Below are 11,753 nucleotides of genomic sequence, written 5' to 3'. Positions count from 1 at the left end.
CATTATTTTCGTTCATTCTTTTCTCAATTTTAATTTTGTGTATGCTACTATTCACTAGGTGTGGGTGTAACGCCCTAAAATTTCTTATATCTGCTTCTGTAGAATTATAACACAATTGTGTATCTGCTTTAGTGGTTAAGTGTTCTGGGTGTATGTCTGAGGTCCCAAGTTCAAGCCTTATCTTGATGAATTTTTGTCTCTTTCTGAATAAAGCCTTAACCTTACTCAAAGGTTTTAAGTTTAATTGTTTGTAAGTATATAACAGAACGGGATTGCTAGTTTGGTGGTTAAAATGTGTGTTGGTGTGTGGGAGGTCTAGAGTTTGAATCTCTGCTTGAGCATAGGTGCTATTTTTGCACGGTGATGAACAGCAATTTTGGCTGAGTGGGGATTCTGGACTGGTTGTAGGTTAGTGAGATTAGGGGGGAGTGAATTCCGGGATTGTGGAGATAATTAAGGAATTATTTTCTTTTTTGAATTACAATTGTTTTCCCCTCTTTCAATTTTAACGTCAGTTTCTATCCTTTTTTGTTTTGCCAAATTTTCCCTTTTTGCTTCCCTGTACCCGAAACGTAGAAATCGAGTTTTCGGGAAAAATAGAAAAGGCCACTATCGACGCCACACGGGGATGTGGTCACCCGTGTGGTAGGCCGTGTGCAACAATACGACCATGTGATCGACGAAGGCCAGGCCATGCGCAAGACACGACCATGTGATGGCCGGAGTATGGCCGTGTAGGCCACACCGGCTAAATCAAACTGGGTGTGTGGGCCCACGTGGACACGCCACACGGGCGTGTGATATCTGGGCCAAGTCGTGTGATCCGCACGGGCAAGGCCACGGGCGTGTGGGCCCATTTAGCTAAAGTGTTTCCGAGGATTGCACGGGTCACTCAAGTCGACTGTGAACCTACTGTAGGGTCGGTAAACGCTACTTAGACCCTAAATCATGTAACTTAAATATATAATATATGTAATGAGCATGTTAAATGTATGCATGTTTACTGATCCGTATGTATGACTAATAACTGAATATTAGCATGTATTTCTGTATATTTGCATTGAGCATGTTAGTTGCATCTACATTGGGGTGGGATGATGGATTATTGGAGGAAGTGTACTAAAAGGCTTTGATGCCTATTATCTGGCAACTCAGCTGCAATATTACTGATGTGTGCCGCATTCAGTACGACTTGGTGTGTAGGGCTGGGTGGGTGTTTTAAACCCCACATGGTGTATAGGGATGGTCAGAGATGGTGTGTAGAGGCTGGTGGGTAGGATATCGAGTTCTGCTACTGTATGCATACTGTATCTGAGATGGGCTAAGACCCTAATTTATATCTGAACTGTATCTAAATGGGCTAAGGCCTAAACTGTATCTGAATCTATAATGGGCTTAGGCCCTAGACTGCATTCGACTTATATCTGTTGTTTGACTGTATGTATGTCTTCTATGGGGATTACACACTGAGTTTACGTAAACTCACCCCTTCCTGTTTTATCTATACAGGTAATCCTCAGCCTTAGACTGATCGGTGTTGCGAAGGGCTCAACAGTGACCACATGATTATTGAACTGTTTCAATTTCAGTGACAGTATTTATTTTCTATTATTTTCGGGTATTTTTTTATGTAAATTGGGACTTTTGGACTATTTGCCTTTGTTTTGGATTTTAACTATTTCCATGAATTTTAGAACTGCACCTAAATCTTGGTTTTATTAAATACAACGTTTTTCCTAAACGCGAACGTTTTTCGTTAAATATCACAGTTTTAAATGCTTCCGTTACAGAATATGTTTTTTTCTCAAACGAAGCAAATTAATGAGAAAATAGTTATGCAATGGACGAAAGATAAATAAAAGCTAATAAACGGAAACGATTTCAACTTGATAACTTCGATTTCAAATTCCATTCCATGTAACATCGCCAGATTCGACTTTTATCACTTTCAACCTCTTTACACTCAATCTTTTTATATGAGATAATCTCACCATCGATATCATCAAAAACACCTCTTTAGGAAGATAGAATGTTTCAAACTTATCTAAACTAAACTTTAGTGAACAACTCTATTAGTCTAAAATTTCTTCTATTACGTTTTGTTCACTAACATTCTTCTTTACAAAGTGACTCGTCTCTATCTTCTAAATCATCATTAGAACATGATTCTAAAATAGTCATGTTATCACATTTACTTTTGTTAATCAATTGCTCATGTTTGTCTATCGCATGAATTTGTCTTTGTTCAACATAGATTTCTTTTCCCTCACTAAAATGTTGTCAAACTTTTGAGTACTCCTCACTTTTTTTTGCACTGTGTTCTATGTCCAGTTATCCAATATGACCTTTAGAAATATTTGGAATAAAATACATTGTTATTGTTGTGAATAGAATACATTGTTGACCACAAGGAAACTCTTTGCAACCTAATGCCATGATTAAATCTGTAACTTTCTATTAGTCACAACAATTCCTTACTATTAGCATTTGTATTTACAATCAAGCTTTCCATTCAAATAGATTGGTGAATTTAAGGCAGGCAGGCAAGAGCCTTAGCCAATTCCAAAATGAAAAAAAAAAATTCAACCCCTTTATAAATGATTAAATTATAAATTAACATATGATAAAATTACATTTTACTGCCTCAAATGAGAAAAATTCTATTGAATCTTGAAATAATAAAATAAACATATAATAAAATTATATTTTAATCTCTTAAGAATTTTAATTCAATTTCCTCCCTAAAAAATTTATAAGAGCCCCTAATTCACCTTGTAAGAAAACAAATAAAAAACAATTTAAAGAAAGTAAGTTGCAAAATCTTCAAAGAAATAATGAATCTTAATTTATCTAAGAAATCAATCAAATAGACGATTCATTTTGTGATGTTTGATCACGCAAATGAAGAGAGTGTAATATGAGTTCAAGTCAGATATTTAGCTTAGTACATTATTATTTTAAAAAGTTTATATTTAATTAGTAGAGATATATTGTAAATAAAACTACTTAATTATGGTAGGCTAGTTTATTTAAGAGTTTTATTTATTTAATTGCTATTCATATTATGCAAACAACACCTAACACTTACCTCTAAAATATTATACTCACTTACCTTCGATAAATAAGAGTCAAGTTGAATCAAAAGAAATTGTTCGAATTAAATTTAAAAAATTTAAACATGTCAAATTAGAATTTATACAATCAGTACCGCATAGAGTATCCGAATTCGAGAAAGAAGGAATCAAAAGATCATCAAGGCTAGCCAATTCGAGTTACATTCCTATTCTCCTCTCCAAAGAATCCAAGCATGTCTGATTGACACCTAATATTGATGCAACACGAAGAAGTCCAAGTAAAATACGGCAGAATGACTTGCCCTTCTTTTTTGGGAGAAGCTTTTCGATGTTTTCCAGTAAATCCCTTTGATGAACAGCAACAGAAGTCAAGCAAAAACTCGTGATTGTCCTAGCTTTGCCACTCGGTCTACTCTGCCCTCGGCCCAGGCCTGGTGATACTTTCCGGCATAGTATGTTACAGCTCTAGCTAGATATTCATATCTAATACCCCTTGTTTCCATTGTTTTGATAAGTCTTTCAAACAAACCTACACTGAAATAAGAGATGTCTTCGAACCACCAGTCAAATTATGCGCTTCGTATTTTTGCCCTAGTGTTTATTCCATTCCATAGAATGCTTCCACAGGGGCTTTGAAGACTACCATACATCATAATGGGCCAACCAAACAAACTTGGATCCATACAAACCATCGTAGATACAACATTCAGACATTTTTGTAATATGTGGAGCTTTTCTGCCCTTGGCATGCACGATTCGCAACTTTGCAAAGCCAATACACAATCTTTCCAGTTGTGAAGTACATTTTTGTGGAAGAAACTTTTCGCCTTCGAAAGTAAATTATCTTCCCATACTCATCTGTCATATCAAGGTAGTCCACTGCACAGTACACTGTTATAATATTTCTAACTATAAATTCCACATGAACTCCGTAGCAGAATTTTACTGCAAACAAGAAAGTGTCGGAGCCACCAGGGAATTCTTCAAGCTTTTTGGTAAAAGTCCTATCGTGGATACTTTCTATTTCTTCCAACATGCAAGCAGTCTTTCCATATTTCGACATGAGAGGAAACTGCGGTAAAATATGATTGTAATGACCCAAGTTCTTCCAGCCCAAACACAATAAATAATAAACAAAAAGGGTCCATTAATAACATTCCATTTTACATATAAAAAAGGCCAAAACTACCCAATACCTAACATCCTAACCCAAGCCCAAAACCTAAACCCAAAACCTTAATTCCCCTAAACCTTCAACGCCGCTGCCCTCGCCACGTCAACAGGCACAACGTCCAAGGATCTGACGCCTCCTCTGCCATGATTGCACCGAAATGGCAAACTGCACGACTCCCGTTGCTGTTGACTCGACTGACTATTGCCACCACCATGCAAGAACCTACAAAACAAAGACAGAGAACAACAATAGAGATGTTGTGCCCTGACTTATGGAACATTACTTTTTCATCTGGATCGACTCAAAATTAGAGAGCCTTTTCCATCAAATTTAATTTAGATAGCGATATTTTTAATATCATCAAATAACATCATGTAAAAGGGGGGTTGCATTTTAAATTTTCTTTGAATTCTCAATTCTCGACACTAAGACGTCAATTTTTGAATTACGATTATTTCACCTTAAGGAGAGTAGACATGGTACCCACAGTAAAAGAATACACCACTTTACTCTATTGCCTGAAGGTCCAGGTCAATAAAGCCTACTCTGGAGCCACCAATGTCCCAATCTTCTTAAAGAGGTTAATGAAAATAACTAGAATGAGCGAGTAATGAGTAGCGACCCAAATTAAAGAAAAAGGGATAGTAAATGCATCACTTAGAAGAGTTTACGGGGCTTAATCTTAGTACACCTAGACACAAGGAAAAAGATCGATGTCTTTGCCTTAAGTATTTATGGGTTAGTCATCTTCCCTAAGGCATTAGGATATATAAAGGATGCGGTTCAGATTTGTTTGACCGACTCAACAAAATGGTCACTCATGTCCCAACAATCTTGGTTGAAATTTTTAGGTCTTTGAATGCTTGTCGAAGAGAGGGCGAAGGAAGATTTATTGGTTGTGCACAACTCTTGCTAGTCTGGTTCTATAGCCACTTCTGGAAGATGGAAAAAGTCTCCTATCGAGTGTTATTTGAATACTATTCTCCATTGAAGGAATTTCTGGCTACTCAAAGATAAAAAAACATCTTTGAAGAAAAACGGATGGTAATTTTCCAAAGTCTCCGAGATGAAGATGTTAAATGGCGGGCACCTTAGATGATTCCCAATAAAATTCTTTATCGATATGGAGACTTTGATTGGGTCCGTTTGTTTGGGATATGGGGAGCTGTTGGATATGCCTATTTACTAGTATTAAGGTAGTACAGATTGAGGCAGTTTATTCTAGCAACACAATGGTTGGCCCAATGTGAATTCACATACAAGGGTGACAATTATAAAAAGAAGATCCGTGAAATCTCGAACGCATGGAACCAAACTCACAAGACGAAAAAATTTACCACAAATCATATGATAACCCCAGAATACGATTGGTGGTGGAATAAAACAATCAATGATGTCCAAAAATTTAATGCATTTAAAGAAATGCGATGCTAATGAATGGTAAATATGTATGCAAAAAAAGGCATTAATTCTAGTTCAATTCCCTTAGAACAACTTTACTAGAAGACAAGTTTATTTACATAAAACGGATACATTTCACATATATGGTCTTACCTTAACACTCAAAACCTTAACTTTCCTAAGAAACCAAGCTAATTCTTGGCCACGATCCGACTCCAATTCATATTTCAAGCTCAGAACATCAACTTGAATGGCTAATGCATGCAAGTGGTCAGCCACTTCTTGTACTTAGGCCAAAGCTTCGCTCATAACATGATCTAGTTTCTTTTTAACACGGCCGTTGGAGTTGCTCTTTCTAATATTCATTGTTTGTTTCCCTAGTTTCTTCGAGAAGCTCAATTTGGAGTTTACAATTTCGCAATGAGGCCTCAAGTTCTTCTATCTTTTTTTTCAACTTCTCATTCTTAGCCCGACTTGCTTTCAACTTAGTCACAAAGTTGCAACTACGATGTTGATGCAAAGATTTTTCCAACTCCGCTACCTGGGCTTTCAGTCCAACTTTTTCAACTTGTCTTTCTAACAATTCTCCTTTTATAGCATCCCACTAGACTCGAGCATCTTGGAACTTTCTCCCACTAATAGACTCTATTCTTCTCTTCTTAGATTTCCTATCACCATTGCCCTGACGTTTTGCCCAACCCAGTAGTCCTTATTGATAAGCGAAGTTTTTTGTACTCCGTTTGTAAACTATTCAAGTCTTCTTTAGCCTTATTCTTTCCCTTTCTCATTTTTTTGGCTTCTAAATTTTGGATATCGATGTCTATCCCCAGCTGAATTTTCTCCTCTTCCAACTTTTCTATCATTTTTTCCCAGCTCTGAACCTTTCTTGGCATCCTATAGATTCATTGTGGAAGTCTATTTGGAAGTTTTAGGGGCCCAAAGAGTGAGGTCCTTCCTTTGGCTCATCCTTAAACAAATACTTCTAACTAATGTGGAGTGTGTAAGGCGAGGTATTGGACAGGACGACTCTTGTCTGTTATGTCGACATAATTTTAAATGTGTTCTATATGTGCTTGGAGATTCTTCTGTTGCAAAAGATGTCTGGTTACAGGTAGTTCCACACAGTTAGCAAAACAAGTTCTTTTCATGTACGAGTTAACTGATTGGATAAGTTTTAATTTATACTCTAGCGTGTGGGTGTCTAATGTTGTGGCTAGTTGGTCGAGTCTCTTTTGATTACTTGTGTGGCAATTATGGAAGAACATGAACTATTTCATTTTTCAAGGATCATCTTAAAACTCTTTTGAGATCATAAAAGTTTCTATTAGTTAGGCTAAGCAATACCTTTTGGCTCACAATAAGGAATCAAATAGGCTTCATCTTCTGTTCTAGATAATCCATTGTCAGATAACTGGTTTGTCTTAAATCCTGATGGCTCCGTTAAGTCTGATGCAGGGATTGTTTCTGTCGATGGGTTCTACGTCATCAGAGAAGGGCTTGGATCCTCGATTATAATCGTTGTCTGGGAGCTGTTCAGTATTTGATGTTAAACTTTGGGGTATTTTGGATAGGGTAATTCTTTTACATAGACGAGGGTGTGATAGGATATTGATCCAATCTGATAGTCTAAAGGTGATTAAAGCAATTCAGGAAAGGGTTTCAGCTATTTCGAATTCCGCTTTGATCAGGCAGATCATTCAGGCCTTATAGCATATAAAATAGTGGCATATAAGACATATCATGAGGGAGTGAAATCTAGTTGCAAACCGTTTAGCTAAGATGGTATCTGACTGGAAGGTTAATGTGCGGGTGTTTGCTAAAGCTCTTACGAAACTTTTAACAGTTTTACAATCTAACAAAGGTAGTGGCTTCTATGATCTTAATAATTTGATTTAGTTTTTCTTTGTTTTTATCACAAAAAAAAAAGGTTATGTGTATAAATATTTTATTATTATAAAATGGATGTTTTATGTATTATACAATTCTACTATTGGTTAGAAGTAATTTTATATTATTTATAGGTTTAATTTATTATTTGGCTTTTGAAGAATATTTATTTTTCATTTGGGTACTTCAATTTTTTCTTTCAATTTGGTACTCAAAGTATCAATCACTTTTCAGTTTGGTACCTAAAATCTCTTCGTTATATTTTTGAATCTATTTTTTCACAGATGTTAAAAAATTGATAGCCAATCACAGAGTGCAATATGGCAACTATATGTAAAAAATTTTTTTCTTATATTGAATGTATATACACATTAAAAAAATGGAAATAGAAATAAATATATAAAATCTAAATATATATATATAAATTATTAAAATATATAAAAATAAAATTTACAAAACAATACAATAATTGAAATGGAATTGGTTGAAATTAATAATATTATTACAAAATGTAAAAGAATTGTAAAATTGTAAAAAAATAATTTAAAAGTTTTATTTTTTATAAAATTCTAAAAGATATTTAAATTTCAAGGTCTTTTTTGAAATAACTTGAAATTTAATTGCTTTTAAATTTTATAACAATTTTAATTTTATATATTATTTTATTTTTAAAATTATAATTATATATTTTAGAATTTTATAAATTTTATAAATTTTTTTATAAATTATATATGATTTTTACATTTTAATCAATACAATATATATAATATTAAAAAATAAAAAAAGGACACGTGGCATATTCTAATAGTGTCACGTGGCAGATTAATGCCGATCAACACTAACCAACTGTCGGTCAACAATGGTCAATACCAGTCAATGCCAATCAATAACAGTTCAAAATCAATAGTGTTTTTTTAATATTGAAATGTTTAATATTATAATTTTCTATTTTTAATTTAAATTTAATATTTTTAATTTAAAAAAATCTAAATGCCACATGGCATTATTTCATTGGCGAAAACAAGCCACGTTAGAGCTGGCAAAACAAGCTCGAGCTCGAAAGCCTGCCCATGCTAATCTGAGCTCGTAACGATCTAATTCCGAGAAAACTTGAGCCAACAAAACTTGAGCTCGAGAAAGCTTGACACCAATCTGGCTCGAGTCTAAGATAAATTCGACTTAAAGCCCGAAAAAGCTCGACTTTAATCATCAATGCATATATGTATAAACTATTAATATATGATATGATATAACCTTATAAAATGTAGTAGGAGGCTAATTTTAAATGTATGAGAAGTATAAAGACTTAGAACATATTTCAACTAGCATAATAGTAAATAATAATATATAACAAGTAATATATAATATACTACTATTATATATAACTATTATTATAATATGGATTATAATAAAATATATAGTATTACATGATATTATAATGTTTAATCATTTATGCATATATATAAACTATTAATATATTATATGATATAGCATTATATAATATAGGAGTGCTATCTTCCAAATGTATGAAAAGTATATGGACTTAGAGTATATTTCAACTAATATAATAATAAACAGTAATATATAATATATAATAATATGTAATATATAATGTACTACTATTATATATAACTATTATTATATTATATATTATAATAAAAGATATAATATTACATAACATTATAATGTTTATCCATTTATGTATATATATAAACTACTAATATGGTATAATATAGTATTATATAATATGATAAGAGGGCTAACTTTCATATACGCATGGAAAATATAGGATTTAGAGTATATTTCAACCAATACATTTATAAACAATAATAATTAATATATAATATATAATGTATTACTATATATAATTATTATTATATTATAGATTATATTAAAAGATATAGTATTGTATGATATTATAATGTTTAACCATTAAAACATATATAAAATATTAATATAACATATTATACATGATATAACATTATATAATATAGTAGGAGGGCTAACATTCAAATGTATGAAAAGTATGGTTTATACTTTATGGATGAGAAACAATTTTTAATAATAGTATTCATTAAAAATAATTATATTTCAAAAATAAATTAAAATTAAAACAAATAATTAATTTAAGTGAATGATAAACTTTCTTGGTAGTTTTTTTATTATAAATAAAAAGAAAAAATTATTGATACATATTAGTGGGTGAAAACATTTATATAATAAATATATAAAAATAAATGATAAAAATAAATAAATGAGACTTTTGTTGGAATGGTGAAGTTAAAATAGAAAAGGATATAATATTTTTGGTTCAAATCCTATAATTATCATTATGTGTATACATATTTCTAGATTTATCAAAATGTAAAGAGACAAATTATCTCAAAATAATGTGTAGGTTTATAAAATAAATAGATTTCTAGTAATTTTTAAAATTGAGTTAAGACCCGATCGATGTGAAAAGCGATAATATTATACCAAAAACTATACTAAAATTCAAAATAATTGAGAATTATAATATGGATCAAGATAAAACCGATAGTGGTGGATGGAACCTAATTTCCAAGCATTAAAGATACTAAACCTTAAAGCCAAAACATGAGAAGGAGAGAAAAAAAGCTTTGTATTGAATTGAGCCACATTTAGCAACTCCTGACGTGTTGTATTGGTATGCAATTAATTTTTTTTGTTCTTGTCATATCCCAATTCACTAAACTTTTGGCTATAAAAACCCTCAAGCCCTAAGCACACAACAATCAACTTTTCTTACAAGTTATATAAAATTTGCTTAATTTCTTCTAATTACTGAATCATATGGCTAGCACTATGTCCGTCAAGCTTGCATGGGTTATGGTCTTGTGCTTGATTGTGGGTGCACCCCTGGCTAAAGGGGCCATAAGTTGTGGCCAAGTTATATCAACCTTGACACCCTGCATTCCCTTCGTGAGAAACAACGGTGCTGTTGGCGTGCCTGCACCTTGCTGCAATGGGATCAGATCTCTCAACGCGGCTGCCCAATCAACTCCAGAGCGCCAATCAGCTTGCAACTGCGTCAAAGCATTAGCTGCCAGCATTTCTGGCATCAACTATGACCTTACGAACAAACTCCCAAGCATGTGTGGGGTGCACAGCCCTTTCAAGATCAGCCCCAGCACTAACTGCAAAAGGTTCTTCGTACATTTTAACCACTCAAATTTAAAATTAAATATCACAGAATCTAAGACAAGAAAATTAATGACTCAAACGTAACTGATGAATGCATTTGTTTTTGTTGTTGCATTGCAGTGTCAAGTGAAGTCATGCAAAAACTCGGCAGACCGTGAGAATGTCTAAAACAATATTTTTAAGAACATCATGCAAGTGTTCCATCTTCATAAAGTTCAATTTAGCAAGATTTGTTGAATTGTCAAACTCATAGCATGCATTCAAAATCTGTCCAACACAACAAAATTACTTAGTTTAATCCTCTCAAACCTAAATAAATCTACCACAAAATCAATGGGATTATCATGCCAGAATTTAATAAGAAATTAAGGAAGAATCATTCAAATAACAGGGTAAAAATTTCAAGTCTAAAATTCTACCAACGCCAACAAAATCCATTAAACCATCACTATAATCACTCTTGGAACAATTAAACATGCTAAGCTTACTCTCTCTAAATAAGAATTGGTCATGCATTATCTACAAAGCAAAAATTAATAGAATACACATTCTAGCATTTCAAGGCATGCCTTCTTGATAATGCATCAACTTTCGAATTCTCCTTACCTTTGCTTATTTATTATTGTTAGAACTCTAAAAATAAATTTGAAATAAAGCTTAATAAATTAGGATCTGCCATGTAAAATTATTAAGAACAAAGTTAGATATGGAAGTGTACTTGAATTCATCGATTTCTTGAAATCTTCAAATTTTATGGCTTTGATCTTCTAAATTAGCACACAAGTAATCTAGAGAAGATGATTCTCTAATATATAACCTTTGCACATTAACCCTAATTTCTAATCACCCCATCATCAATTAGAAATTAGTTACTAGAGTATCTACACATATTTGACTCATACTTTATTTAATAACTAGAGCCCAATAAACCTTAACCAAATTACATCACTTTTAATTTTGGCTAATCTTTTATGATAGTAAATAATAACATGTAATTACTATTATTATATATGTGATGTCAATATTTTCCAATAGTGGAAAACTTTAAATGT

At 32.7% G+C, this 11,753-nt stretch overlaps 1 protein-coding gene and 1 pseudogene across 1 annotated transcript; one reads left to right on the top strand and one right to left on the bottom strand.

Annotated features, from left to right (window-relative positions):
- Positions 1 to 3,104: 3,104 nt before the first annotated feature.
- On the bottom strand, positions 3,105 to 6,512 carry LOC108455607 (BTB/POZ domain-containing protein At3g44820-like; annotated as a pseudogene).
- A 3,774-nt stretch (positions 6,513 to 10,286) lies between these two features.
- LOC108456417 (non-specific lipid-transfer protein-like) lies at positions 10,287 to 10,967 on the top strand. The gene is made up of 2 exons (XM_017755007.2): positions 10,287 to 10,703; positions 10,822 to 10,967. The coding sequence occupies exons 1-2, from the start codon at positions 10,351 to 10,353 to the stop codon at positions 10,829 to 10,831; spliced, it is 363 nt and encodes a 120-aa protein (XP_017610496.1). The 5' UTR covers positions 10,287 to 10,350; the 3' UTR covers positions 10,832 to 10,967.
- The last annotated feature ends 786 nt before the right edge of the window (positions 10,968 to 11,753 follow it).

This window comes from Gossypium arboreum, chromosome 9 (genome assembly GCF_025698485.1).
Source record: "Gossypium arboreum isolate Shixiya-1 chromosome 9, ASM2569848v2, whole genome shotgun sequence".
Classification (NCBI taxonomy): domain Eukaryota; kingdom Viridiplantae; phylum Streptophyta; class Magnoliopsida; order Malvales; family Malvaceae; genus Gossypium; species Gossypium arboreum.
This window is presented reverse-complemented; position numbering and strand designations above follow the sequence as displayed.